This window comes from Aquarana catesbeiana, linkage group LG01 (assembly GCF_042186555.1).
Source record: "Aquarana catesbeiana isolate 2022-GZ linkage group LG01, ASM4218655v1, whole genome shotgun sequence".
NCBI lineage: Eukaryota > Metazoa > Chordata > Amphibia > Anura > Ranidae > Aquarana > Aquarana catesbeiana.
Genome location: NC_133324.1, coordinates 330,502,682 through 330,526,964, shown reverse-complemented (window position 1 = coordinate 330,526,964; position 24,283 = coordinate 330,502,682). Strand labels below are relative to the sequence as shown.

At 44.7% G+C, this 24,283-nt stretch overlaps 1 protein-coding gene across 1 annotated transcript in view; it reads right to left on the bottom strand.

Moving 5' to 3' along the window:
- TEP1 (telomerase associated protein 1) overlaps positions 1-23,782 on the bottom strand; it is a 132,456-nt gene extending 108,674 nt beyond the window's left edge. The window contains exons 1-6 of the mRNA XM_073631315.1: positions 23,647-23,782; positions 17,291-18,248; positions 17,067-17,207; positions 10,207-10,341; positions 8,893-9,054; positions 8,449-8,613 (exon numbers count right to left, since the gene is read on the bottom strand). Of these exons, the coding sequence (XP_073487416.1) occupies positions 8,449-8,613; positions 8,893-9,054; positions 10,207-10,341; positions 17,067-17,207; positions 17,291-18,232 (1,545 nt within the window). The 5' untranslated portion in view covers positions 18,233-18,248; positions 23,647-23,782. The remainder of the gene's footprint in view (positions 1-8,448; positions 8,614-8,892; positions 9,055-10,206; positions 10,342-17,066; positions 17,208-17,290; positions 18,249-23,646) is intronic.
- Positions 23,783-24,283: the final 501 nt, after the last annotated feature.

Genomic DNA, 24,283 nt, shown 5'->3' with positions numbered 1-24,283 from the left:
ATCTAACTCTTCTAAATCCAAGGGGACAAGTATCCTCTTATCCAAATCCCTACACTGGCAGTTCCTAGATGAACACCGAGATCGTGAGGGCAGGTTCCTTCTATTGAAGGGCAAAATCAATTCCCATACATTTACCCTTGCGAACTTCTACATACCCAATACAAGCCCAAGTTTTGGGAGCTTTTTTAACCACACTAGAGTCTTTCCGGGAGAGTACCCTTGTCTTGGGAGGGGACTTCAACCTCACCTTAGATCCTTCTAGGGACTCTTCTGTAAATTCATCCTCCATACCCCAAAGTCCAAGACAAAATCTGAGAGACCTGCTACATGCTCACCAACTGGTCAATATTTGGAGAGTTTTCCATCCCCAGGAAAGGGATTACTCTTTCTACTCCCCCACCCACAGATCCTACTCTAGGATTGATTTCTTTCTACTAAAACACTCTGTGATTACCCTGGCCTCTGAGGCCGAGATTGACCAGATACCGCTCTCCGATCACGCCCCAGTCCTCTTGGAACTCACTCTCCCACACTCACCTCCAAAGACACCAACGTGGCACCTGAAGAAACACTCTTCAAAGACCCTGAAACATCAGCGGATATTAGCAGAGAAATTCGCACCTATTTTGACAACAATACAGGCTCGGTAGCGAACACACTTTCAGTGTGGTCTGCACACAAATGTTACATCAGGGGGATCCTCATAAAACATGGCCACGTGGCCAAGCAACGCCGCGCCAAAACTCTGACAGACCTTTTGACAAAACTCCACACCCTTGGGGAGGCGTGGCCAAGTCAGGCATGTGAGGACGCATCTCCCACAGCTAACAGCAGCGATCCGGCAACCGATCCTCCCCCAGCCCACATACCAAACTTAAATCGCCATATGCAGCACGGGTACGATCCGGAGACCCCAGGGGAGCATCCGCCAGCTTTTTGCACCAGGGGAAAGTTCCCAAAAGGACAGATGGAGATGTCAGGCCTGGATGTCCAAGATGGCGCCGCGGCGTCCCCTGTGAAGCACATACCGCGCGGACAGGACAAAATGAAAGACACCGGTCCCAAAGCAAGTAAGGCACCCAAGCTCCCTAGTAAAGATGCCCCTAAAGACATGATATATTATGCTCAAAAGATGTCTGGGACACTGGGAACAGAGCAGACATGCTGGGACAAAACCTATGCAGGAGGCCATGCAGACAGAAAATATCCAGGTACACTGGGGGGAGAAGGAGGGGGAGCAGACAGCCCACACATCTGGGGAACCACACAGCTCAGCTGAACTGGACACTGTGCAACCTACTTTAGCTGATATCCTTAGAGCTGTAAATAATTGTACAGCCTCTGTTAATACTCTGAAGGAACAGTTTGGGGCCTGAGAGAAGATGTGTCATTACTAAGGCAAGACATGCAAAAGATACGTGAGCGCACCACTGCTGTGGAAAGTAGGGTCAGCAAAATGGAAGATCAACTACCACCCATGACGCAGGACACCAGAAAAGCATTGCAGCTAGCCAGGGATGCGTACGATCGTGCAGAGGACATGGAAAATCGCTTAAGGCGAAACAATGTTCGCACAGTGGGGTTGCCTGAGAAAGTGGAGGGCAGGGACCCCACTGCAAATGTTGAAAACTGGCTGGTGGAAATTTTCGGCAAAAACGCCTTTTCTCCTATGTTTGCAGTGGAACGCGCTCACAGATTGTCCTCACGTCCGCCTCCACCAGGCCCCCCCCCCCCCCCCAGATCCATCCTGGCAAGAATCCTCCATTATAGGGACAGAGAAGCTGTGCTGAGACAGGCTCGTGAAAAGGCGAATGTTGTACATAATGGGGTCCGGGTGTCCTTCTACCCAGACTTTTCTGCAGAAGTCCAGAGACGCAGGGCTAAATTCACGGATGTGAAACGCAGACTGCGGCTTCTTCAACTCCCGTATGCCATGCTGTACCCGGCGAAACTCTGGATAGTGGTAAGAGGCCAGGCTCAGTTCTTTGAATCTGCTAAGGAAGCTGCAGCCTGGTTGGAAAGGAATGAGCAGGCACTGAAACGGCAGAGCCTCAGGAGGAAGATTGATCTGCACTAGAAAACTACTTCTAGGGAATTGAGCTAATTGGTAACAGTCATCCTGACTGATTTTTGGACAGGTAACTAGAGAATACCTTCTTTACAAAACTGAAAGATGTTCCTTGGCTGGGGGACAACATATTCCTAAACAAAGTAAAGAGAGCGAAATGGATCAAAAGTTAAACCCACGGATGATCATCTCCATTACAAATGAGAGATGGAGTATCGCTGAAAATGTCAAAGTTGCCATGTTGACAGAATGCGAAGTTTACAATGCAAGACAGTTTCTTATTTTAATACCCCCAATTGTTATGGGGAAGAACTCATCGGCAAGAAACACATGCAGACTGAATACATACCCGGTTATCCACAAACTCAATAATCTCATTGTACACATCAGATTCAGAAGAACCTCGGCACAGAAGTGGGTACACCACCTTGCACATTTGCATAAAAAATATCAGCCACTGAACATTGTACACCGGACGACATGGCGGACATTCCGATAGTATCTTGGAACGTTAGGGGTCTTCATTCCCCATTAAAGCACACCATGATCCGTATGTGCTTGAAGAAATACATCCCTGGAATACTTCGCTATCAAGAGACCCACTTGACTGCGGACACTGTGAGCTTCCTGAGATACTCCTGGGTGGGAAAGGCCTACCATTCCACACACACTTCCTACTCCAGGGGGGTGAGTGTGCTGACCCACGGAGCCCTGGACTATGAGGAATTTGCAAGTGAAATTGATAGTGAGGGATGCTATGTCTTTCTCCATTGCAGGTTTGGTACATTGACATGTGTGCTGGCTGTAGTATACATTCCTCCTCCCTTCACGGCGGCGGTGCTCAGGTCTCTGCTTACATTTATGGATGGCAGGCCTGACGCACCGTTGTTGCTAACGGGGGACTTTAATTGTTGTCTGAACCTAGTTGAGGATAGACACCCAGGACCCGGACCCTCTGCCCTCTCCAGGGGTACCCCCCTGGCGCGGTTGTTGCAAGAGGTGGGCTGGGTGGATATCTGGAGACACAGGAATCCGGGGGTCAGACAATTCACCTGTTTCTCTAAAACACACGGCTGTTTGTCCAGGATTGATCTGGGGGTGTGCAGCTTAAACATGCTCCCATTTGTGTCTGACATGATACATAGGCCCCGCAGTGTATCTGACCATTCTCCGGTAGTTATAAGGATTACAATAGCCCCAATAGTTACACTACCCAAGGCCCCTTGGAAGTTTAACGCCTTTTGGCTGAAACTGTTCCGCTCTCATGAGGGGATAGTGGGGAGCATGAGTGAATTTTTCTACACCCAGGATCCAAATGATTCTATAGTTGGGCAGTGGGACGCCTTCAAGGCATATTTGAGGGGTGTGTTGATTGCTGAAATGAATAAAGTCAAACAGGACTCATCTGCTCTTAAAACCGAAGTAGAAGCTAGGAGTACAGGAAAAGGAGCAACAGTATATTGCGGACTCTTCAGACTCGGCCAAGGAGGCATGGCAGGCAGCTCTTTCTGCACATCATCAACCGCTATCCTCATCGGCCGATAAGAAGAGATTCTTTGCAAAACAGGCATTTTTTGAAGAGGGCAAGAAAACGGGCCGCCTACTGGCGAGAATAGCGAATTCCTACCAGAAGTCACCAACCATAGGAGCCATTAGGGCTAAGATAGGTAACATAGTTAATACACCTGAGAAGGTGCTACAGGAACTAGCTGATTTTTATGAAGATCTATACAGGCCTGGTACATCCTACACCTCAGAAGACCTAGAACAATACTTGGGGCAGATTGACTTCCCTATATTAAATAAGGATCAGAGATTAGATTTAGAGAGCCCTCTTACAGTAGAAAAACTACAGATGGCGGTTGGCTCCTTCACTAACTGTAAAGCACATGGGGAAGATGGGATTCCCATAGAGATGTATAAACAATACCCTACTGAATTACTGCCACATTTACTCAAGGTTTTTAATAGATCCCGGGAGGAGGGACACCTGCCAATATCAATGTCCAGGGCCAGTATTGTTTTACTTCTTAAACCTGGCAAGGACCCAGTTGACCCAGGGACGTATTGCCCGATTTCTTTGCTACAGAGTGATGTGAAAATATTAGCTAAAGCTCTAGCCATTAGACTGAATGGAGTAATCACTTCTATTGTGCATGGAGACCAGGCTGGCTTAATGCCCAATAAGTCAACTGCAGTCAATTTATGAAGGTTATTCCTTAATATGCCGTCTAAGGCAGACAATATGGGTACTAGGGCCCTACTGTCGTTGGATGCTACTAAGGCATTCGACAGCATAGATTGGGATCGGCATTGCGGATGAAAATTGTGCCAAGGCCCGGGGGGGGGGGGGTTTGGTGCCAAAAAGGTTGGTGACCACTGCCCTAGAGCATGTCTCTTGGGGGCTCTGGAGGAGTATGAGTGGGAAGGACACAGTAGAGAAGCTGTACACAGAGTACTTTTTCAAGCTAGGAAATTGATTATGACTCACTGGAAGTCTGATATGCCCCCGACCATTAAAGAATGGACTGATAATATTAATATAACTGAGAATGGAGAAGTTGATATATCAACATAGAGGTAGCATGCAAAAATTTGAAAAAAATTGGGGACCATGGTTAGATGTGCCGGGATTGGCCCCTATGGAGCTGGTGGCTGATAGGCTACTGGGAATCAATGCTGGGTGAGGTACAGAATGAGGTTGGATATAACTGGGACAATGGGTTGTAATGTGTCACATTGATGCTGATGAGTGTTCATTGGATTGTGTATTGTACAAGAGGAGTCATATAGTCCTGATTATAATGTTTGTATTGTTTTTCCTGCAAATTCAATAAAAAATTTTGTTGGGGGGAAAAAAAAAAAAAAAAAAAAAACTCCACACCCTTGAGAAGAAACATAAGAGATGACCCAACCACACATCGGAGGTGGAGTTGCTCCAGACTAGAGAAGCGTTTAGATAACACTCTCTATACAAGACCAAACGTGTCATACTAAAGGCCTGCCGCACCTTCTATGAGTATGGCAACAAATGCGGCCGCTTGCTGGCTAATGCTCTAAGAGAAAAACGCACCCAATCATACATCCCTGCCCTTCGAGCACCTTCCGGATCCAAGATCCATGCCTCACCGGATCTGGAAGCTGCCTTTCGGGACTTTTACTCGAAGCTCTATAACGGAGATCCAGCACATGCTGCTAGACCATCAGCCCCATCCCTCTCCAATATACGGGAGTACCTACAAGAGGCAAAACTCCCTTCTCTTATGCAAGCCGAACAGGAACAACTATCCCAACCTCTCCGTGCGGAAGAGGTTGAGGATGCCATAGCAGATAAACAACCGGGAAAGGCCCCCGGACCTGATGGCTTCACGCTCCCTCATTACAAAGCATTTCAGACCCAATTAGTCCCCCAGTTTACCAAGGCCTTCAACGCCATACTGGAAGGGCATAACGTCCCTCCAGATATGCTGCAAGCATCAATCTCTGTCATCCCAAAGCCAGGAAAGGACTCGCTGCTATGTTCCAGTTACAGACCCATTACTCTTTTAAACTGTGACATCAAGCTTTTCACAAAAATACTAGCTTCCAGGCTCAGCGGTCTAATGCAACGCCTAGTTGCGCTTGAGCAGGTGGGTTTCAGACACGAGAAGCAAGAGATAACACTATCAGGACATTAAACCTAATAGAGAAGGCAAAGAGAACCAACACCCCCCTTTTACCCTTATCCACAGACGCCGAAAAGGCGTTTGACAGGGTGGACTGGGTGTTCTTACAGGAAGTGCTCTATTCATTCGGAATGCCGAATTCTATCAGAGACTGGATCTCTGCCCTCTATACCAACCCCACAGCCACGGTCCGAGTGAATGGGACAGATTCTGGTAGGTTTGCAATATCCAACGGCACCAGGCAGGGATGCCCACTTTCCCCTTTACTGTTCGTCCTATCCTTAGAGCCACTTCTTCCCCATATAAAAATTAACCCAAACATTAGCAGCGTTCACTCCGACCGCTATCAACATAAAGCAGTGGCATATGCTGACAATCTTCTATTTTTTATCACCAAACCTATAACTTCTCTGCCCTCATTGCTACAATATCTGAAACAATATGGCACTCTCTCCAACTAAAGTTAACCTCCAAAAATTGGAAGCAATGAACATTTCCATACCAGACCATACCCTGTCAAGCCTACGCCCCTTTTTTCCATTTAAATGGGCCACCCGTTCTATCCAATATTTGGGTACCAGAATCTCTGCAAACCCAAAGGATATCTTCCCCCTGAATTTTCAGCCCTTCCTATCAACGCTCACTGCAGATCTCAAGAAATGAACCCCCTTGCCCTCTCTTGGCTTGGCCGCTGTAACATTTTGAAGATGAAAGCAATGCCAAGACCCTTATATTTGCTACAAGCCCTACCGGTCAAACTACCCCAGACTTTCTTTCATGCTGTACGCTCAGCGTTTATTAAGTTCCTCTGGCGCGGCAAACCACCACAAATTGGTAGGTTGTTGTTACTAAGGCCGAAGCTGAGAGGAGGCATCGGCTTACCAGATCCCACTTTATACTACACAGCGACGCACATTACACGAGTGGTGGACTGGTGCCGTCATGGGGAGTTGAAGCTTTGGGTTGCACTGAAGCAAAAGATGGCCCGGGCACCGCTGGCCGGGTTGCCATGGGCGGGGAAGCAAGCAAACTCTCACTTAAGTACCCATCCGTTGATCGGCCCCACACTTACAGAAATGGACAGATTCTATCGGACTTCTTCCTCAACTAATTTCCCATCCCCCATGACCCCAATTGTAGGACATCCGGGATTTCCCCCCGGGGCTATCAGACCCGGCCTTTACCGGGCAAACCCAGAGAGAGCTTTTACGTGCCTCCCACTTTCTACAGCCTACAGGATGGATCCCAACGGGGGCCATAATGTCAGGACAGGCACTTATTACTCTAGACAAATGGAGAGCGGGGCAGCTCTCACATTTCCTTGGCTCCTTGCCCAAACATACGCTCTTCTCTCAGCAACTCCATGCTTTTGAAGAACTCTGTCTGAACGACAGCCCTATCCGCGGATCCCTCTCCAGCTCATACAAAACTCTGCTGGACACACAATCTAACTCAGACTCTCCTTTCCTAGCAACGTGGGAAAGAGACTTATGAACTACTTTCACTGCGCCACAAAAAGAGCGTATACACGTCTTCGCACATAAATCATCACTATGTAGCAAATACCAGGAGATTTCCCACACGTTGGTACCGAACTCCGTCCGTATTGGCTAAAATATTCCCCAATCAATTGGACCGCTGTTGGCGTTGCGAGCAACACCCTGGCACCATTCTTCACATTTTCTGGGAATGCCCCAGACTTCAAACCTTCTGGCAACCAGTCCTTCGACTCATCCACAAATTCACAAACATTTCTCTAACCAACGACCCTGCTGCAGTGCTCCCAAACCTCACTCCCATGTCCAGAAAGCGCTACAACAAATCCCTACTCAAACACCTCCTTAACGCTGCTAGAGCTTGTATACCAAGCCAATGGAAGCAGCAGTCACCCCCCCCCCCCCCCCCACAGTGGCTCAATGGTTCGCAAGGGTTAATGATATTGAACGTATGGAAGACCTAACTGCCATGATCCGGGATAAATCAGAGGAACATAATACCAGATGGTTTTACTGGACCCTCTATCGCTTTTCAGAGGAATACCTCCGTGATTCATAGTCCGGCACTAGGGATTGCCTAAAAGTAACGAGCCTTGGCCTTTGGACGGCTTAATGAGCAGCGGTTGGCCCTTGTTCCCTAGGTGGGACCCCGCCCCCCTTACCTATAAACCCCTGCCCTCATCTACCTCTCCCACTATGATAACTACTTCCTCTCCCTTTTCCTTTATTTCTCATTCCCACTTTCTCTCTCCCTTTTTCCTCTTTCCTTTTTAATTCTCTTTTTCCCCCTAAGTTCACTTGCTCCTTTCTAATTAAAAAATGGGTATGTTCCGACCCCAGCTGGACACTCCGCATTGTTCTTACCCTACGTTTTGATACCGGAACTCTCCAAAGTTGACAGAGATAACCCCTATCGAACTACACGGGATTATTTTACTATTTAGCCTTGTGCTTCCTAGATAACTGGAAACCCCACACTCATACAAAATTTGCTTCAGTCTAACAACCTTTGGAGTACTTACTCCTAGTACAGATATTTTCAGTTACTGTTCTTATATATTCTAAACTGTTTGCACCGAATATTCTGTGAAGTTACCACATTACTGTATGTCGCATACCATTAAATAAATAATAAAAAAAAAAAAAACAAAAAAAAACATCCAGTAAATCCATTCTCGCGCTAAGAAGCTGTAAAAAATTCCAACAAAAGCATTCTTACTTTGACTTCTTTCTCTTTCTTTTTCTTGGCATCACGTTTCCCTCTTTGTACACGCGTATTGTATTTTGCCAGCTGAAATTCACTAAATTCTTTGAACTTGAGTGTAAGAGCTCGGCGGAGGCAATAGGGCAGGGAAGCCAGGTTATCTCCCTTCCCTGCCAGACTCTAAGTCAAAAATGACACAGAAATAATGTTAAACTCACCAAAACTTCAATCCTAGACACTTACATAGTAGGACAGTTACTGGCAACTAAAAAAAAAAAAAAAAAAAAAAAAAAAAAAAAAAAAAAACTTGATTAGCGATTAGTTCAACAAGCTGCATTATATTATGTTTAAGAACAAGCATTATAAAGTCTGGGTAGTTATTATATTGGCATTATAAAAAGACAATATAGGCTTATATAAATAAGAGATAAGAACTACATTAAGATGTCAAGGACATACCTGATACAATCGTGGTACTTCCATCCAATCACTGGGAAGCTGAACAGAATGGGAAAAATACCTGCGCAGGTGTGGGCGACAGGCCGGCAGGAATGCAGCCACAGCCAGCAGGAAGTTTGCAGTACTACGAATATTGAGTTCCTGGCGAGTGTACAATGCAATCTACAGTGCAAACAAAGTACATGTAAAAGGAAAAGGAAAAGCATTGTTAACCTAAAAAAATAAATAAAATATAGAAATCCTGTTCCCTTAAAACACATTAGACATTGTAATAAACCTGGCTGATCCTGCCACTTCGTGCGTCCCCTTCTCTGTGCTGACCACGATAACCGGGTCTGCTGAGCCCTGACCACTGTGGTCAGTGTACGTCCCTCCGTCATCTGCAGCTCTCCTCAAATCACCTGTTTCCCCTCCCCCCCCCCACTATTAGTAAAAATAAAAAAAATTATAAAAAGGTCACTGGCAGCACCTCTATTATTGGTAGGCATACCACAATGTATACATCTTTTATAAAAACAAGGCATGTAAATATCTTTTTAGAGAGATCTTCAGGCTGGTCACATGACTCTCGGCTGATTCCAAGGGCTACTGCAGGAGAGGCGAAAAAGCCATGTGACCTCCCCGGCTGAGGTATGAGGGAGATCTCAGCCCCTCCTGCAATATGCATGTATCGAAAGTGTACAGCGGCCGTGAGTCATGTGACCGGCCTGAAGATCGCTCTAAAAAAAAGGTATTTAGGTGCCTCGTTTTTATAAGAGACTTATACAGTGCGGTATGTCTATCTATAATAGAGGGGCTGCCAGTGATTTAACAATTTGTGTTAACAACCACCTTAAGAATGCCTTATGCACCAAACTGGATAGCAGTTACCAAAGTTTAACACAAATATTTGGCCTAATTTATGGATATAATCAGTAAACACATACGTATTCAGGGCCGGTTCACACCATGAATTGCACAGGAAAGCGGTGTGCTTTCCTGTGAGATTCACATGTGATCAGAGTGCAGTGCAATTTCAATTTCATTTGAATGAGCTGAAAACATGCTGGACCACACCAAAAAGTAGTGCATGCGCTACTTTAAAAATGCATAGCAACCAGATTGCATGGTACTAGTGTACCGTGCAATTTGGTGCAGGAAAATGCACTGCATTTGCAACATGTGTTTGGGGGTGTCTTAATGTTAAAACTGACACCCGCTGCAGATCGCAAGTGCAGTGCTTTTTGAACATGGGTTGTTGAAACGTGTATGGAACATTTTCTGCACCGTGTACTTGTGTGAACTGGCCCTTATACCTTTTGCTGGTCCTCTTACCTTCAGAACAAACTCTGGGTCCATTCTTGCTATATCTTCACACAAGGTCTGAATTTCAGCCCTGGTCAGATCTGAGGGGTCCGAGAAAGCTGGTGAATTGACCAATGAACAGCAAACTGCAGATATTAAAGCCATCTAGAAGAAAAGGCAAAGAAACAAGCATTTTTGCTACAAAATAGGAAATGGACATTGAAAAGGTCAGCACAACATTATTTTTAAAGGGAAACTAGAATGGTTTGGGTCAGTTTTATTTGCACTTTTTAATATGCAAGTTTTTAAATTGGATGTTTTATTCACCTTTGCACAATTTTAGGGATATTAGTTTAAAAACTAAACATTTAAACATAGGGTACACCTATGACATAGTTTGACATGTTCAACAGCAGAAGCCATTTACATGTAAGGCTCCTTAGTCTACCGAGTAGAAATGCACATATTTTTGCATGTAAAAAAAATGTGCATTTATTATTTTGTAAAACAGAAGCCTGTAAAGTATTGCACCCGTGATCAGATATCAGCCTTACATACACACTGCCTACAGCTGTTACCCGTACCCCTGTATTGACTGTTATTTGCAGGTCTATAGGCAGTGTGAATGAACTGCAGGAGCGCTGATCAGCACAAACTATGTACAAGTCCATCTGCTGCTCATAGTTTATTCATTCACAGGACAGCGGATGCAGAGAGAAAAAGTGACAGCAGGGGCAGCCTGCTGTAAGAGGGAGGGGGGTACCGGGGGAAGAGGGAGCAGAAGGTGGAACATGTTGCACGTTTCACCCTAAGGGCCAGTTCACACCATAGAAACGCAGTCCGGATACGTTCCAGATACGTTTTAGATGCGTTCAAGTGCCTTTTGGATGCTTTTTTGACGCATTTTTCCTCCTATCTTTTCTTAACCTTACATAAGGACGTCTATGTTCCAGTACAGTCCAGTGCAGGAAAAATGCAGCATGTTCTTTTTTTTCTGGAACGCACTGGAACTGCAAGCACTGGTGTGGTGTGAACTATGCCATTGAAAATCATATACCTACTTTTCACGCAGTTTTGATGCAGAAAAAAAAAAAAAAAAAAAAAAACACACTGGACTGCATGTGGTGTGAACTGGCCCTAAAAGTTTCTGTAAGCCCAGGTTCACACTGACAGTGGGAATGAAATCGTGCAAGTTCAGCTAAACTCGCACAATTTCATTCCCGCATGTCAGTCCTGACTTCAAAGGCAATTTCAGAGACATCTCTGTGCGGGTTTCTGCACAAAAGTCTATTGAAATCGCACCCCGAAGTCGCCAAACGTACTACTGAAACTACTTTTGAGAATGTAAATGCAGCGTTGCACTGATTCGCACAGTGCCATTGCCAGCAATAGCCGCTGATTTGGCATGCAATTTGACATGTCAAATTGCATGCCAAACTGCTGCAATGTGAACCAGGGCTAAAGAAGAGTCTTCTAGTAGTGATCTATAAGATGCAGACATACACTTTGATATGTGTAACTATGTGTTCTTTATTCTAGTCTATTTTTTTGTTCACCTTACAATAATTTCAAACTTTGAGCGCCTTGTGAGGGAAGGGGAACGTTGTGAACGGAAAAGTGAACCGGGGGAGCTGGGAATACTGGACTACTGCGAATGTGGTAGACACCAGGTGAAGGACACAGCGGTATGAAACTACCGGAGTCTATGGTCATGACACAGTGGATCTCATGTCATTAGCGCACACCTGTCTCCAGAGATTCTTCCATCCAGCTGACCAGTATACATACTCTTGTGAAGGGACTGCTTGTGTGACCTGACTGATATACTCAGGAGTCCACACTTTGGAGGTGAGCAGTTAGGATTCACTGTTGGTGGAGGCCGTCACATGATCACCCTGTTTGATATCCATAGGACCACCATTTATGGACACTTGACGGTGCTTTCATATTACAGACTCTTTTTTATCATTATTTCTTGATCTATTTGCTCTGTTTGTTTGTTTATGCACTGCACTGCTTTTATTACATTAATTGGGATTTGATATTTTGGCCCTCAGTGTTCAACTGTCTTATGGTATTTTTTGCGCCGATTGATTTATTCATTTTGCATCACCAAATCTCACTCCAATCCTCCTGAAGCTAGAAGTCAGAGCCAGAAATGCCTTAGAATCTTACAGTGAAGATGTAGACCAGTGCTTCTCAACCTTTTTTCAGTCCAGGCACCCTTTAAAATTATGTACAGTCTCGAGGCACCCCATTCTAAAATGTAAAAAAACTATTTAAATAGTTTTACATAACGCAGCAACATCCACAAGTAGGACACCCAGCGTTGGAAGGGATCTATTCTTCCAAAGCATATACACTTTTTGCACACTGGTACTGACTAGTATTCCAATGTTCCTCTTCTCCCCCAATTTTTCTCCATCAGTCAGCTAATTTCATCCCAGTGCTGAGGGAGAGGGGCACAGAAAGGTCAAACAAGGATGCTGTGGAGGCAACAGACATCCTGCTTATCAACTGATGATGTCATTGGTTTTTAGGATGCCAGTGTCTAGAAAGTTGTAACTGTGCATAATGAAAACCCATGGCTTTGAGTACTGTCCGTGATATATTTTTTATTTGAACTAACATACAATTTTTTCAGGACAAGCTTTTGGGGTATGTCTCCTTCTTCAAGGTCCCAGAGGATGAATTTCCACAGACACACTATCAAGGAACATAAAGAAGATTCTGTACACCTGAGCGGCATAATTTCTCACAATCGGAACACAATGTAGAAGACCTCAATGTTTTAGCTCTGAAAGGGAATTTCAGAACTATCCAAGAAAGGAAAACTTATGAACTAAGAATGATACTTCTATTTGACACAAAAAATAATTGCCTACATTTGGATATGGGTTTCCTGACTCATTATCCAACAGTTTTACGACCTCCTCTGTGACTATCATCCCCCCTGTCTATAGCTCTCCCTCTGTCTTATCTCACAAACTATGCTAGCTTTATTACCCTTGCCATATACATTTATTTGTGTGTGTTTGTTTTTTTATAATTCTGCTAAAACTTTTGTGAATCAGTACTGCTGGGACCTTGAAAAAGGGGACACCTCCCCCCAAAAGCTTGTCCTGAAAAATTGTGTTAGTGCAAATAAAAAAAGTATCATGGAGAGTACTTAATTGTCTCTGTAGCTTAGCAGGTAAAGTTTTAGGGTTGCAATGCAGTATAGCTGTTAGATTCAGAGGAGACACCATTGCTGCCTCTAGTGGCTTATTTGAGTAGTTTTTAAGTTAAGTATCCTTCACTCTTTCGGAGGTATAGCTTGTATTGTGAAATAGAGATGTGTGGGGTTTTTTTCATCGCCATAAAAAGGATGTTACGGCTTTAGTTATTGTTTTGCAGTCTGCATGTGTGCAGGTCCGGTATTACCACTAGGCAAACTAGGCGATGGTGTGCCTACTCTCTTCTCTCTGCAGCAAGCAACTAAGTCTCAGCATCAGCTGGCAGCCACCGCTCTGTTCACACATAGGGGGTTATTTACTAAAGGAAAATCCACTTTGCACTGCAAGTGCACTTGAAAGTGCACTGAAAGTGCACTTGGAAGTAAAGTCGCTGTAGATCCAAGGGGGACATGCAAGGAAAATAAAAAACAGCATTTTAGCTTGCACGTGATTGGATGATAAAATCAGCAGAGTTTCCACTCATTTCAGATCTACACCTTAGATTTAGAGCCACTCCACTTTCAAGTGCACTTGCAATGCAAAGTGGATTTGCCATTCGTAAATAACCCCCATAGTGTCAGAGGCGCATCTGCGGTGGAGGACTGTGTCTCGACTTCCGAATGAATGGAAGCAAGCAAACATTCATTGATGGGCACTGGTAGGCTGCATTTGATGGGCGCTGGTAGGCTGCATTTGATGGGCGCTGGTAGGCTGCATTTGATGGGCGCTGGTAGGCTGCATTTGATGGGCGCTGGTGGGGCTGCATTGATGGGCGCTGGTGAAGCTGCATTGATGGGCGCTGGTAAGGTTGCATTGATGGGCGCTGGTGAGGCTGCATTGATGGGCGCTGGTGAGGCTGCATTTGATGGGTGCTCGTAGGCTGCATTGATATGCGCTGGTAGGCTACATTCGATGGGCGCTGGTGAGGCTGCATTGATGGGCGCTGGTGGGGCTGCATTTGATGGGCGCTGGTGGGGCTGCATTTGATGGGCGCTGGTGGGGCTGCATTTGATGGGCGCTGGGGTGGAGTCAGGGGTGGAGCCGGGGGGGGGGGCAGCAAAATAATGTTTCACCTAGGGTGTCAAAAATCCTTGCACCAGCTCTGCATGTGTGAGTAAAAGCGGGATGGTCTGCATTGGATATAAAAGTTTAGAGAAGGATTATACCTCCCAAAGAGTGAGATTGGAAGACTCATCCATGCTTCCAACTCTGATACAATTTTAGAAATATGTGGGAGGCAATTCAAAAATAATAGTGATGAAGGCTCTCTTCCTATTTTTATACCTAGGTATGTGATAGAGTTGTGCTCGTAAGTTTACATACCCTGGCAGAAGTTATGATTTCTTGGCCATTTTTCAGAGAATATGAATGATAACACAAAAACTTTTCTTTCACTCATGGTTAGTGTTTGACTGAAGCCATCTATTATCAATCAACTGTGTTTACTCTTTTTAAATCATGAGAACAGAAACTACCCAAATTATCCTTATCAAAAGTTTACATACCCCACATTTTAATACCATGTATTGCCCCCTTTAACATCAATGACAGCTTGAAGTCTTTTGTGGTATTTGTGGATGAGGCTCTTTTATATTCTCAGAGCGTAAAGCTGCCCATTCCTCTTGGCAAAAAGCCTCCAGTTCCTATAAATTCTTTGGCTGTCTTGCATGAACTGCACGTTCGAGATCTTCCCAGAGTGGCTCAATGATATTGAGGTCAGGAGACTGAGATGGCCAATCCAAAACCTTCACTTTATTCTGCTGTAGCCAATGACAGGTCGACTTGGCCTTGTGTTATGGATCATTGTCATTTTGGAATGTCCAAGTACGTCCCATGTGCAGCTTCCTGGCTGATGAATACATTTGCATCATGAATGCATTCATCTTGCCATCAATTTTGATCAAATTTCCTGTGCCTTTGTAGCTCACACATCCCCAAAACATCAGCAATCCACCTCTGTGTTTCAAAGTAGGAATGGTGTACCTTTCATCATAGGCCTTGTTGACTCCTCTCCAAATGAAGCGTTTATGGTTGTGGACAAAAAACAAAATTTTGGGCTCATCACTCCAAACGACTATGTGCCAGAAGGTTTGAGGCTTGTCTCTGTGCTGTTTGGCATATTGTAAGTGGGATACTTTGTGGCATTTGCATAGTAATGGCTTTCTTCTGGCAACTGGACCATGCAGCCCATCTTTCTTCAAGTGCCTCCTTATTGTGCATCTTGAAACAGCCACATCACATGTTTTCAGAGAGTCCTGTATTTCACCTGAAGTTATTTGTGGGTTTTACTTTGCATTCCAACCAATATTTTCTGTCAGTTGTGGCTGAAATTTTAGTTGGTCTACCTGATCATGGTTTGGTTTCAACAGAACCCCTCATTTTCCACTTCTTGATTAGAGTTTTAACACTGCTGATTGGCATTCTCAATTCCTTGGATATCTTTTTATATCCCTTTCCTGTTTTTTACAGTTCAACTACCTTTTCCTGCAGATCCTTTGACAATTCTTTTGCTTTCCCCATGACTCAGAATCCAGAAACACCAGTGCAGCACTGGATGAAAGATGCAAGAGCCTGTCAGGAGTCCAGAAACTTAATGACCTTTTATACACACACACTAGTTACAAGCAAACAGATCACAGGTGAGGATGGTTACCTTTAATAGCCATTCAAACCCCTTTGTGTCAACTCGTGTGCATGTCATCAGGCCAAAATCATCAGGGTATGTAAACTTTTGATCAGGGTCATTTGGGTAGTTTCTGTTGTCATTATAATTTAAAAAGAGTAAACACAGTTGATTAATAATAAATGGCTTCAGCCAAACACCAACCATGAGTGAAAGAAAAGTTTTTGTTTTATCATTCATATTCTCTGGAAATCAGCCAAGAAATCATAAATTCTGCCAGAGTATGTAAACTTATGAGCACAACTGTATGTTGAGTAGCTATTTTAAATGGGGAAGTAGAGGCCCCTACTTCTGATTTTGATGTACTTAAAGCGGGGGTTCACCCACACCGCCAAAAAAAAAAAATATTAAAAGCCAGCAGCTACAAATACTGCAGCTGCTGACTTTTAATACATGGCCACTTACCTGTCCCGGGGTCCAGCGATGTCGGCAGGGGTCGCCGAGAACCCGCTCGGTTCTCGGCAGCTGCCGCCGCCATCCTAGGTGAGGGAATCAGGAAGTGAAGCGTTGCGGCTTCACTTCCCAATTCCCTACTGCGCATGCGCGAGTCGCGCTGCGCGTCCCAAGTGGTCCCCGCTCTCTCCTGGGAGCTGTGTGTTCCCAGCAGACAACGCGGTGGGGACGGGAAGAGGCATAGACTCCCATGGGAGTCTATGCCGGAAGTGGGTGCAAATACCTGTCTTAGACAGGTATCTGCACCCCCCTCCCCCCTGAAAGGTGCCAAATGTGACACCGGAGGGGGGGAGGGTTCCGAAAAGCGGAAGTTCCATTTTTGTGTGGAACTCCGCTTTAATGGCAAAATTTCACTTTTAGGACTATATTTGCACTTACTATATTTTTGCACCTTTTGAGTCATGTTTATATCACATTGATGCCATTTCTTATTTTTTATTTATTCATATGGTTGATTTATTGGATGAGCACATCTGTCTTTCTTAAATACTTGTACATTTAAATGGACGATGCTCTAAAATGTTTAACTGACCACTGACCTTCTTTTGTTTGAGAAGAGTCTCTGATTTTTGGCTCTTGAGAACTTCAGATGTCTCCTTCACAGATAGAAGTTTTTCCTGTGCAGATGGTTTACTATCCGCAGATGGAGTAGGTTGCGATAAACCATTTTCCATGGCAAACTGTAGGATAAAAGCAAACAATGTATAGACATAGTATACATTAAAAGAGACTAAATCATGTGCACTATGCCTGCAGCTTGTACCTCTGTATCCGAAGGCTCAGACTCTCCCTCAGATGAATTTACCAATATATTATCTTCTGGCAAGTCATCTTCCTGTGACTCAGAAACTTTACATTTTTCTTGTCCAAGCCCTAGAGTAGACTGTACATTTGAAGTTGAGCTTAGGGGAAGAACTGAGTGGGCTAGAGTATTCTTGTTGCTGTTGATATCACACTGGAGATTGATGGAGGGTAAAAGAAGTGATTCTGGAGAAAGGCTGAGGGGGTCAGTCTTAGAAGCAAAAGAAGATTTAAGGCTAAGGCCTACACCAGAGGAAACAGCAGATATTGAGGTCACTGTCTGTTTCACTGAATTTGAAGGATTAGAAATATCAAGCTGGTGATTAACACAAAAGCTATGATCTTCTGCTGAATCAGCAAGCACTGAGGATCGCAAAGTTGTGTTTTTTTGGGACAATAAACGATTAAAGGTTTGATTTTCAGCAGACAGAGATGTTGCACCAGAAGACAGAAAAGAGGAAGAAGTTATTGCACACTTAGGGGAAAGGGAAACATTAGAGGTAAGTGCAGAAAAGGCTGTATCTAAATCTGAAGGTTTGTTAGATGTCAGAAAATTTGTAGACATCAGAGATGAGTTGAATAGGCCTGAAGGTGAAATGGATGTTGACAGTTTATTAGTTAAATGGGACTGAGAAGTCAGGGAAAGAAGAGGATTGCTGGTTGATAAAAGTTTTGAGGACAGATTTGAATCAGTGGTCAAAATTGAGTTAGTAGTCATAGTGGATTTGTTTTCCATGGAAAGCTTTAGCAACTTATTTTTAGGGCCACAAAATTCTGTGCAAGGCTGACTAGCAGTGCCTACGGGATCAACACCAGGCAAAGTCAAGGCCAGTTTGCAGCGAGGCTGCTTTGCTCCACGTAAACCAGTGTTCTCCGATTGAAGGCCAGGGCCAGGAAAAGGCATGATGGCAGTCCTGAACCTACAACAAAAAATAAGTACTTGTTAAAGTAAAAATCTCATATAGCATATTTGCAGAAATGCAGAGTTGAACTACCCTTGTATTTTTTTTAGCTGTTTTACACTGGCCTCACCACCTCTCAAAGATAAAAACGCTGACTCTCACTATGCTCAGGTGTGAATGGGACCTTATTAGTGTTTGAGATTGTGTGGCAAATAAAAAGGCTCTGTCCAGGACTGATTATTAGGAATGGGCTCAGGCGTGTTTGGATCGAGACCGCCAGGAAGCTGGCACTGCACACTGCCAATCATAGACAGTGTGTATGTGCAGCTGCCGGTCAGGAAATGCCTCACTGCCTATGATTGGCAGTGTGCAGTGATAGCTTGCTGGCAAGTTTGATCCGAACATGACCAAGCCCATCACTATTACCTACATGTGTAAAACATGGGTATAATTATTGTTATTTACGCTTTTAAGCAAACTATAGATCATATTTTCATGTCCATAAGGTTGCAGTTTTGCCTCTAGAAGTCATGTATTTAAACCTTATCTGCTCACCTGTGACTTTTATGTGGTTATGAATGATGACAATGATACATGTACCCGTATGCACAACCACAGCTCCAAAGGACATAGTGTGAGGAGTTTGGTGTGGAGCAACTTGAGTGGCCAGCAGCGAGTTCTGACGTCAACCCTATTAAACATCTTTGGAATGAATGCCAATTGCGAGTCAAGTCTTCCAATTCTACATCATTACTTGGCCTCTTAAAGTGGTAAAGGCTCAAGGATTTTTACCTTCATGCATTCGATGCATGAAGGTAAGAAACCTTCTGTGTGCAGCACCCCCATGCCCCCCCAATACTTACCTGAGCCACATCTGGATCCAGCAATGTGCACAGAGCAGCGGCTCTCTTTCTCCTCATTGGCTAAGACATCAGTGGGAGTTGCTTGCTATGGGGGTACTTGGCAAAACCACTGCAAAGAGCAGGTAAGTATGACATGTTTGGTATTTTGTTTTTAATCTGCTTTTAATATCACTTTAAATAACCTTTTGGCTGAGCGAGAACAAATTCCCACAGACTTCAGACTCCACAATCCTGTGGAAAGCCTCTAGAAAAGGGGAGGCTCTTATAACCTCCTGAGTGGGCTTAGGGGCAAATCCATATTACAGTCCATACTTTTGAAATGGGATGTCCAAAAATCTTACGTGGGTGTAATAGTCAGGTGGCTTTATAGGGTATGTGGAATAGGTTGGGTACAATGTTACATTAAAGTAACAGACAATTATAACATGAATCCTTAGTGTAGTTCTCAGTTTCTCAAGCACCTACAAGTCAGAGCCTACAGCAGAAAACAAATGAAAATTTACATCTTTACAGTCTTCATTGTCTGCCCATTAATGAACGTTTGCAGGTAAATCCAAAAGCAAAATGGTAGACAATGGACTACAAAGAAAAACAAGACGGATGCAGAAGGCGCAGATATGACAGCAATGGTATGTACACACACTCTCACAAAAGTAAATACACCCCTCACATTTTCGTAAATATTTTATTACATCTTTTTATGTGACAACACTGAAGACATTACACTTTGCTACAATGTAAAGTAGTGAGTGTACAGCTTGTATAACAGTGTAAATTCGCTGTCCCCTCAAAATAACTCAACACACAGCCATTAATGTCTAAACCGCTGGCAACAAAAGTGAGTACACCCCTAAGTGAAAATGTCCAAATTGGGACCAAAGCGACAATATTTTGTATGGCCACCATTATTTTCCAGCACTGCCTTAACCCTCTTAGGCATGGAGTTCACCAGAGCTTCACAGGTTGCCACTGGAGTCCTCTTCCACTCCTCCATGACAACATCACAGAGCTGGTGGATGTTGGAGACCTTGCACTCCTCCACCTTCCATTTGAGGATGCCCCACAGATGCTCAATAGGGTTTACGTCTGGAGACATGCTTGGCCAGTCCATCACCATTACCTTCACCTTGTTTAGCAAGGCAGTGGTCATTTTGGAGGCGTGTTTGGCATCATTATGTTGGAATACTGCCCTGTGGCCCAGTCTCCGAAAGGAAGGGGATCATGCTCTGCTTCAGTATCTCACAGTACATGTTGGCATTCATGGTTCCCTCAATGAACTGAAGCTCCCCAGTGCCGGCAGCACTTATGCAGCCCCAGACCATGACACTCCCACCACCATGCTTGACTGTAAGTAAGAAACACTTGTGCTCCTCACCTGGTTGCCGCAACACACGCTTGACACCATCTGAAGTAAACAGATTTATCTAGGTCTCATCAGACCACAGGACATGGTTCCGGTAATCCATGTCCTTAGTCTGCTTGTCTTCATCAAACTGTTTGTGGGCTTTCTTGTGCATCATCTTTAGAAGAGGCTTCCTTCTGGGACAACAGCCATGCAGACCAATTTGATGCAGTGTGCGGCATATGGTTTAAGCACTGACAGGTTAACCCCCCCCCCCTCACACACACACCCCTTTAACCTCCGCAGCAATGCTGGTAGCACTCATATGTCTATTTCCCAAAGACAACCTCTGGATATGATGCTGAGCACATGCAGTCAACTTCTTTGGTCGACCATGGCGAGGCCTGTTCTGAGTGGAACCTGTCCTGTTAAACTGCTGTAGGGTCTTGGTCACCGTGCTGAAGCTCAGTTCCAGGGTCTTGGCAATCTTTTTATAGCCTAGGCCATCTTTATGTAGAGTAACATTTCTTTTTTTCAGATCCTCAGAGAGTTCTTAGCCGTGGAGCTGCCATGTTGAACTTCCAATGACCAGTATGAGAGAGAGCCATAACAAATTTAACTCACCTGAGACCTTGTAACACTAACGAGTCACATGACACCGGGGAGGGAAAATGGTTAATTGGGCTCAATTTGGACATTTTCACTTAGGGGTGTACTCACTTTTTTGCCAGCGGTTTAGACATTAATGGCTGTGTGTTGAGTTATTTTGAGGGGACAGCAAATTTACACTGTTATACAAGCTGTACACTCTCTACTTTACATTGTAGCAAAGTGTAATTTCTTCAGTGTTGTCACATGAAAGGATATAATAAAATATTTACAAAAATATGAGGGGTGCACTCACTTTTGTGAGATACTGTGTACAGCCCTAGTCTGCCACTTCATACTGCTCACTGACCGTTCTGTCACTACATGTTGCTTACTAACTGCTCTGTTTAACAATACATACTGTTCTGCCAATACATGCAGCTCAGTGACTGCCCTAGCACTACCTGCTAGCTATATATATATATATATATATATATATATATATATATATATATATATATATATATATATATATATATATATATATATATATATATATAGCTAGCTAGCAGGTAGTGCTAGGGCAGTCACTGAGCAGCAGCTAGTGCTAGGGCAGTCACTGAGCTGCATGTAGTGGCAGAACAGTATGTATTGGCAGAACATTGAACTGTATGTATTGGCAAACAGAGCAGTTAGTAAGCAACATGTAGTGACAACGGTCAGTGAGCAGTATGTAGTGGTGGGGCAGTCAGTGAGCAGTATGAAGTGGCAGACTAGGGCTGTCTGTACTAGCAGGGCGGTCAGTGAGCACCATGTACTGGCAGGGCGGTCAGTGAGCACCATGTACTGGCAGGGCGGTCAGTGAACACCACGTACTGGCAGGGCAATCAGTGAACACCACGTACTGGCAGGGCGGTCAGTGAACACCACGTACTGGCAGGGCGGTCAGTGAACACCACGTACTGGCAGGGCGGTCAGTGAACACCACGTACTGGCAGGGCGGTCAGTGAACACCACGTACTGGCAGGGCGGTCAGTGAACACCACGTACTGGCAGGGCGGTCAGTGAACACCACGTACTGGCAGGGCGGTCAGTGAACACCACGTACTGGCAGGGCGGTCAGTGAACACCACGTACTGGCAGGGCGGTCAGTGAACACCACGTACTGGCAGGGCGGTCAGTGAGCAGTAGGTAGTGGTGAGTATAATGTAGTGATGGGGCAAGCAGTATGTAGTGTCAGGGTGCTCAGTCACTTACTGGAGGAGATGGAAAACTTCCTAGGCTGCTTCATTCTGGCTCCTCCTCCTTCCTCAACTTAAGCTGTGGAATTAGTCAGAATAAAGCAGCTACTGGAGTGAGGAGTGCCAAAGGCAGCCACACCCCCAACCCTACCCAACAACTCTGGCTGCCTTAGGAGATTTGTAACTCAGAGGACAGGGGAGGGCTAAAGCAACCCACTGGCCTCTTACCGAACAGACTTACACCCCAGTACATAAATAGCTGCAATGACAGGGACACTGACTGCAGCTTTTCCCTGTGGCTGGGATCTTGGGGCAAAGCAGTCAGTCAAAGGAAAGCTGTCTAAAAACTGTGACTGACTGTTGGCAAATATGAAAGTTATGTCTATACCTCTTTTAATACAAAAAAGTATTCTGTGTGTATTTTTGTCAATGTATACAAGGCATTCTATGATTGGATGAAGTAGACATTGTGAAGACCCCACCATGCCTCTCCACCCTATCCAGTCAGAGAAAGCTTTGCATTGATTTTGAATGGCACCCATGACCAGCGAGTGACCCCCTGTGCAGCAGGGCAGCGATAAGTATGCAATCTGGAAGACAGCGATCAGCCAGGTATGGAATACATAATAAAATACTTTAAAGTGATTGTAAAATTATTTTTATTTTTTTTAATAAAAAACATGTCATACAATGGTTTTACACAGAGTGGCCCAGAACCTTCTCTTGTGGGGTCCCCCACTAGTCCCCCTCTTCTCTGTCCGCCCTCACAACAAACCACTATGGGGAAAGACATGCAGGCTCCATCCTGAGCTGGGCTGTGTGCGTCCATAGACACACATAGCACAGCTCGGCCCCTTCCCTTCTCACTGGATCTTATTGAGAGCGGCAGGAGCCACTGCTGCCTCTGTGGAGAGAGAAATAGAAGATCTGCTGCAGACATACAGAGCTGGATTTAGACCGGGCTCAGATATTGGGGATGCTGGGGGAGCACAACAAAAGTATGACAGAGAATGCATTAGGGTAATAAAAAAAAATGCCTTTATAAGCACTTTAATAACTGCGAATCTAAACTGACTAAGTATAGCAGACATGATCAGTTTTCATTGTGAAAGTTTCTAGATATGGACACTAATGGTGACACTTCAGAGCCCAGCCCAGTGACAACTGGACGCAAATCAAGGCGCGCCACCACTACAAAGTTCTGCCAGTAGATGGCGGCAGGGGTCACATTCACTCCCAACAATAACAGCGCTTCGTATGGGGATAAAATGCCGGACTGTCTGCTTACTTCCTGCTCCGCACAAGGCTAACCTGGCCCTCTGCCTCTACTGACTGCACGGAGCATGCAAAGTGACCCGACTTCAACTGCTATAAGATATTACCTGCTATATACGAGCTTCCCTTATAAGAGGCTTGTTCCACAATGGAGAGTAATGAGTCGCCTTCTCGTGCTCAGATTACCAGCTGATAGGATCGCCTGTATTCTTCCTACTTCCTGCTTCCCAATCCACCAATCACAGGCCTGATAGCTGACACCAGTGATCAAACATCACAGTAACAGGACCCTATGAGGGTTTGACTTCAGAACCTCAGGGATAAAACGAGTGAAACATCCAGATAACACATGTACTAATATATCTAAAACTACAGGCAAAAAGTAACAATCGCAATGTAAAAGTTGCTAACCATTATAATGGAATAATCACACTTTATTCATTTATACAATACTTGGTGATCCTGCCAGTCCAAATCCCTTCCTCTCCAGGGTGGCCACACCATGCCATCCACAGTGAATACACTGTAGTGTTGACTCCCCCTGCATGCCACCCATCCTGAATTCTCTTGCAGAAGGATCATCCCCTTATTATAGGTTGGCATGCTGTGTCTAGAGTTGCCACCTCATCACTTTAAAACCGAACACATATGAATTACACAGGTTCTGTGGCTGATTAAGGTGGTAATTTAACTCACTTGGTGCCTTATCTGCATTAAATTAGCCTCAGAACCTGTGTAATTCAT